This window comes from Oncorhynchus masou, chromosome 20, assembly GCF_036934945.1.
Source record: "Oncorhynchus masou masou isolate Uvic2021 chromosome 20, UVic_Omas_1.1, whole genome shotgun sequence".
NCBI lineage: Eukaryota > Metazoa > Chordata > Actinopteri > Salmoniformes > Salmonidae > Oncorhynchus > Oncorhynchus masou.
Window position 1 is genome coordinate 19,492,631 of NC_088231.1, and position 6,042 is coordinate 19,498,672.

General features: G+C 39.3%; 1 protein-coding gene across 1 annotated transcript; it reads left to right on the forward strand.

Moving 5' to 3' along the window:
• Window positions 1-696: 696 nt before the first annotated feature.
• LOC135507137 (CD209 antigen-like protein E) lies at window positions 697-3,667 on the forward strand. The gene is made up of 5 exons (XM_064926712.1): window positions 697-852; window positions 929-1,372; window positions 1,501-1,625; window positions 1,720-1,820; window positions 3,040-3,667. Exons 1-5 carry the CDS (start codon window positions 726-728, stop codon window positions 3,185-3,187), a joined length of 945 nt encoding a protein of 314 aa, XP_064782784.1. The 5' UTR covers window positions 697-725; the 3' UTR covers window positions 3,188-3,667.
• The last annotated feature ends 2,375 nt before the right edge of the window (window positions 3,668-6,042 follow it).

Genomic DNA, 6,042 nt, shown 5'->3' on the forward strand with positions numbered 1-6,042 from the left:
TTCAAAAGTCAACAGTAAAATAAACTGTAACAAACAGATTATTACATATTCAAAAACGGAATACAACGTGTCTTCCAAATATAGGTCTTACTTCACAACGGAAAGCTTTGGAATTGATATACTTGTGGAATTGAATACATGAAACGCTAAATACTACATCTTCTAAATGAAACGTTATTCTTTATGAAGACTAGAGGTTAAATGATCTGAAATGTTTGATGCTCTGTATTTTAAGATATTTACTAACTGCTGAAACATTCATTTTGATGTTCATAAAATCCAATGCAAATCGCCAATGTGTATTTCCAACATGGTCTCATTGCATTTTTATTATTATGTACGTAAATCCGAGTCACTCCATTTAGTGTAATATCATAGGTTTCATATGATATGTATCAATTTGTGGATGTCCATAATCCATTTTGTATGTTACAAATGACAATTTCAATGATGTTACGATTTACCTTTTGTATATGTTACAAAATACATTTTGTATATGTTACGAATATGCAAACGTAGAATATGTTAGGAATTTGCTAAACATATGAATATGCATGAATTCTACTAACATTAGCTAGCTGGCTAACATTTGCAAGGCTAGGAGATAACTAACTGGTCACTGTATTTCCTGTTAATGTGAGAAGCTGTATCTTTAACAAGAAGTCCCCCTCAACAGGAAGAGAAAAGGGTGAAAAAAACACTAAAAGTGTGATTGTGTCTCAGTGATGCTATGTACAGTACCTGTGTCCACAGAGCCTGATAGCTCAGGGAAGAGACCCTTCCTAGTTGCTGCAGTGTGTCTGGGGCTGCTCTGTGTTCTACTGGCTGGGATCATAGGCCTGTCTGTCTACTGTAAGTCTGAAGTTATAGTTCCTACAATTCACCAGATTATCAATTTTATTGATACACTTTGTTGTTGTTATAACAGATGATGGGGTCTCTAGGAGCTTCTTAGCCTATAAGACCAACTCATCTGCAGAGATAGAACAGCTACAGGCCAGCAACAACAATCTGACTAAAGAGAGAGACCAGATACAGACCAGTTACAACACCCTGACTAAAGGGAGAGACCAGATACAGACCAGTTACAGCGCCCTGACTAAAGAGAGAGACCAGCTACAGACCAGTTACAACACCATGACTAAAGAGAGAGACAACCTACAGACCAGTTACAACACCATGACTAAAGAGAGAGACCAGATACAGACCAGTTACAACACCCTGACTAAAGGGAGAGACCAGATACAGACCAGTTACAGCGCCATGACTACAGAGAGAGACCAGCTACAGACCAGTTACAACACCATGACTAAAGAGAGAGACCAGCTACAGACTGAGAGAGATTTTCTTAACTGGAGGCTTACCAATCTCAGTGAGTAAACCTACAGTAATTAATTATCATTAATCCCACACAACTGATCATGAGTCTCATTAAGTGTCCAGTGTGATAAATTGAAGGAAATTCATATTTTCATCAATATTTTCAAACCTGTCCTGAAGGCTGGCAGAAGTTTGAATCCAGTTGGTACTTCCTGTCTACTGAGTCTAAAACCTGGAAGGAGAGCAGACAGGACTGTCTGAAGAGAGGAGCAGACCTGGTGATGATAAACAGTGATAAGGAACAGGTGAGAGAAAGAGGGAGAGGGAGTGGGGATGGGTGTGCAAGGGGTAAATATGATCAAACATAAACGTCTGTTCATTTATCTTTCTCAACAACAGACTTTTCTCTTCAACCTCAAGAAGAGAGTCTGGATTGGTCTGACTGACTCTGTTAAGGAGGGGACCTGGAAATGGGTGGACGGCAACCCACTGACCACAAGGTGAGAGATGATAACTAATCTGTCAATAAGGCTCCATTCAACATGTTTCTATACAGGTTACTGACATTGATGATCGCAGTTAACTATAAGATGAATAAATGTCTACATATTATTTAGTATTATGATGATGTAACTGTGATGTCTTATTGTTGTTAACCCTATAGGTACTGGTATTAACCATGATATCTGACTGTTTTTAACCTTGTAGGTACTGGTATTAACCATGATATCTGACTGTTTTTAACCTTGTAGGTACTGGTATTAACCATGATATCTGACTGTTTTAACCCTGTAGGTACTGGTATTAACCATGATATCTGACTGTTGTTAACCCTATAGGTACTGGTATTAACCATGATATCTGACTGTTTTTAACCCTGTAGGTACTGGTATTAACCATGATATCTGACTGTTGTTAACCCTGTAGGTACTGGTATTAACCATGATATCTGACTGTTGTTAACCCTGTAGGTACTGGTATTAACCATGATATCTGACTGTTTTTAACCCTGTAGGTACTGGTATTAACCATGATATCTGACTGTTGTTAACCCTGTAGGTACTGGTATTAACCATGATATCTGACTGTTGTTAACCCTGTAGGTACTGGTATTAACCATGATATCTGACTGTTTTTAACCCTGTAGGTACTGGTATTAACCATGATATCTGACTGTTGTTAACCCTGTAGGTACTGGTATTAACCATGATATCTGACTGTTGTTAACCCTGTAGGTACTGGTATTAACCATGATATCTGACTGTTGTTAACCCTGTAGGTACAGGTATTAACCATGATATTTGACTGTTGTTAACCCTGTAGGTACTGGTATTAACCATGATATCTGACTGTTGTTAACCCTGTAGGTACTGGTATTATCCATGACATCTGACTGTTATTAACCCTGTAGGTACTGGTATTAACCATGATATCTTACTGTTTTTAACCCTGTAGGTACTGGTATTATCCATGACATCTGACTGTTATTAACCCTGTAGGTACTGGTATTAACCATGATATCTGACTGTTGTTAACCCTGTAGGTACTGGTATTAACCATGATATCTGACTGTTGTTAACCCTGTAGATACTGGTATTAACCATGATATCTGACTGTTGTTAACCCTGTAGGTACTGGTATTAACCATGATATCTGACTGTTGTTAACCCTGTAGGTACTGGTATTAACCATGATATCTGACGGTTTTTAACCCTGTAGGTACTGGAATGACAATCAGCCTGATAGTAAAGATCCTACTGGGGAGGAGGACTGTGTTGAGATACATACAGATTGGACTCCACTTAAGGCATGGAATGACATGTCATGTGACAGGAAACTCAACTGGATTTGTGAGAAAGTGTTTTAACATCACCATTACAACGTACTGTAACACATACAGCAGTTTATAGTGTACACAACTTTATTCTTCATTCTCTCTCTCTCTCTCTCTCTCTCTCTCTCTCTCTCTCTCTCTCTCTCTCTCACACACACACACACACACACACACACACACACACACACACACACACACACACACACACACACACACACACACACACACACACACACACACACACACACACACACACACACACACACTCACTCACACACACACACACACACACACACACACACACACACACACACACACACACACACACACACACACACACACACACACACACACACACACACACACACTCTCTCTCTCTCTTTCACACTTACACACATTTTCACACACACACGCACACACACATACATGCAGGTACACATACGCATTCAAATGCACCTATTGTTGTATTAGTTTGTTGTATCATATTAATAAAAGTTCTACTTATTTCCTGTTTGTAGCTTCCTGTGTACCAGTAGTTATGTTTGACATATCATCAGAGTCAACAGGAAGTTAGTACATTTGACTTTGTGCATACAAAAAATTTTCAATTCAAATGTATTCTGCAGATATTTACATGCTCCAATTTAGGCCTGGTCCAACATTCTCAACAGTACCAAACCACCATTACATACACTGTATTGAGTTGACTGTATCACCAATCAATGAGTGTAGTAGAGATATCAAAGATACGGTCATCTTTGACCGTCAGTCTTTGTTGTCAAGTCACATACAATATCAAATGCTCATATTTGACTGATGTTCCCTTATAAGGGTCCCTAAAGAGTGAAGTGGATATTTTCAGTCGTTCAAACAGATGTCACTCAAAATCTCATCCTCACTGGTTTAGCCTTCCCATCCTCAATATCCACTTGGAACAGTTTGTAGTGTCAAATCTATTGTCTGGACATTCTAATGACCCATGTTTGTAGTCCTGGACCTCCTGAACATGTTGATGTATATTTGGGAGTAAACAGAGGGTCCAAATTAGCAGAAAGGTGAAAGGAAGAAGGAGTTTTGGAAACGCCCTGAATTATCTTGGGGCTGTTACATATGATATGTAATATATGTTAACAGCTAGTCTTTGTTCTCCACTTCCCCTCTATGATCTATATATTTCTGGTATGATAGTGTCCTGTCCATCATCACAAATAGCAAGTCCCATTCCCTGGGCAGGAGGACTGTGTAGAGATGTACTCTTGACAAGATGACTATGTAGAGACATGGAATAATTTATATTGTTCCGCAGAAAATGGTTTAACAATAACCACTGTAACAATGTCTCACACTCACACAACTACACACGCAAGTTTTCAAACTTGTAAACATTTTTGTATTATCATAGCCACAACTTCCTGTGAAATTTAGTTGTTACTTCCATAGAGTTAACAGCTACAGCAGTCACACAGAGACACACTGATGACTCAGAGACAGAGATATCACTAGAAGCAGAGACTTAACGTATAGAGGGCCTGCAGTTGACGTACGACGCCTCCAGGCGGCCATGTTGGAAGACCACCACATTAATTCTAGGAAAAGAGACTTAATGTAGAGTTGGGGGGGACACGACTCCCCATCCTTGGAAAAATATGATTCCCCCCCCCCAATATATCAATGTAAACATAACTATGGAACATCAATAATATTAATAATACGCAATGAAAGTGCTGATCATAGACACTTAATAGCGTGTTTTTAAGTTTCAAAAGATTGTCACACCTCGCCCTTTGCCACACAATGGTTTAATCCACAGGCTCCCACACCCTATCAGTGTAACATGATGCAGTTACTGTGCATGTGTAGGAATCTGACAGTCTATTTTTGGTGGCTGACCTCCAGTAAGTAGTTCAAACAAAGGATATGTTACACATTTCTTTACTTCTCCCACTCAATACAAGAAAACACATTTATAACCGTCACCAGTCTTCATTTTCGCTGCATTAACTTACAGATCACTCTCTATGTTAGCTAGCGGTTAGCTGATGATTGCCAGCTAGCTACAGTAACATCAACCAGTTTTTGCAGCTATTTGAATATGAGTCAATGAGAGAAGCTAGCAATGCAATGTACTGTTCCTTAGCTGGCAAAGTAACATAGGGTTCATGGCTACCGTCTGAAAGGCTCTCAATGCACGTAACTAATCCAGTCAATCTCACCATAGCGATTTTGTTTTATGTTGGCAGGGTTCACACACACACAATAGCTACATTTGCAGAGCTAGCGCGCAAACTAAAAAAAAACAAATAGCTAACAAGCTAGCTAGTACCTATTACATTTATGTGGTGTCGTCAAAGATGGAATCTTTGCTAACATCAGTTTATTCCAAGATCAGCATGCAGCTGTAGTGCTTCGAAGTCCCTGTGATAAGGTTAGCGATAAACTGAACTCCCAACTGAACAGAACTACACTCTCTTCTACCATTGTCTTAAATATCTTTAATGGTCTGGTTGCAAAAGGTAAATTGTCGCTAGGGGACTTGGAAGCACCTGTGTGCCGATCTTGGAGTAAACTGACGATAGCAAAGATTATAGCAAACACCACAGAAATGGAATTGGTGCTTGCTAGCTCTGCAAGTTCAGCTATTGTTGGAAGCCAGCCAATATAAAACATAAACTATATTAAGTACAAAACGTTGCAGCATACGTTGTGTAAATGGTGAACTCATACAGCTGTCAACCCTTGTCACTGCAATCCGTTTCACATTTGCCAGCTGACTAGCTAGCTTCCTTTTAGATCGAAGCCCAACTAGAATGATAGAAGATGATGATAGAAGAACATCTAGATTGATAGAAGATGATAGAAGCCCATCTCCTATGTAAATAACCTGCACA

Coding starts and splice junctions, on each gene's coding strand:
- LOC135507137 (XM_064926712.1), top strand. CDS start 726: ATGCTATGTACAGTACCTGTGTCCACAGAGCCTGATAGCTCAGGGAAG. Junction 1,373..1,500: donor CTGGAGGCTTACCAATCTCA/GTGAGTAAACCT, acceptor CCTGTCCTGAAG/GCTGGCAGAAGTTTGAATCC. Junction 1,821..3,039: donor GGCAACCCACTGACCACAAG/GTGAGAGATGAT, acceptor TTAACCCTGTAG/GTACTGGAATGACAATCAGC.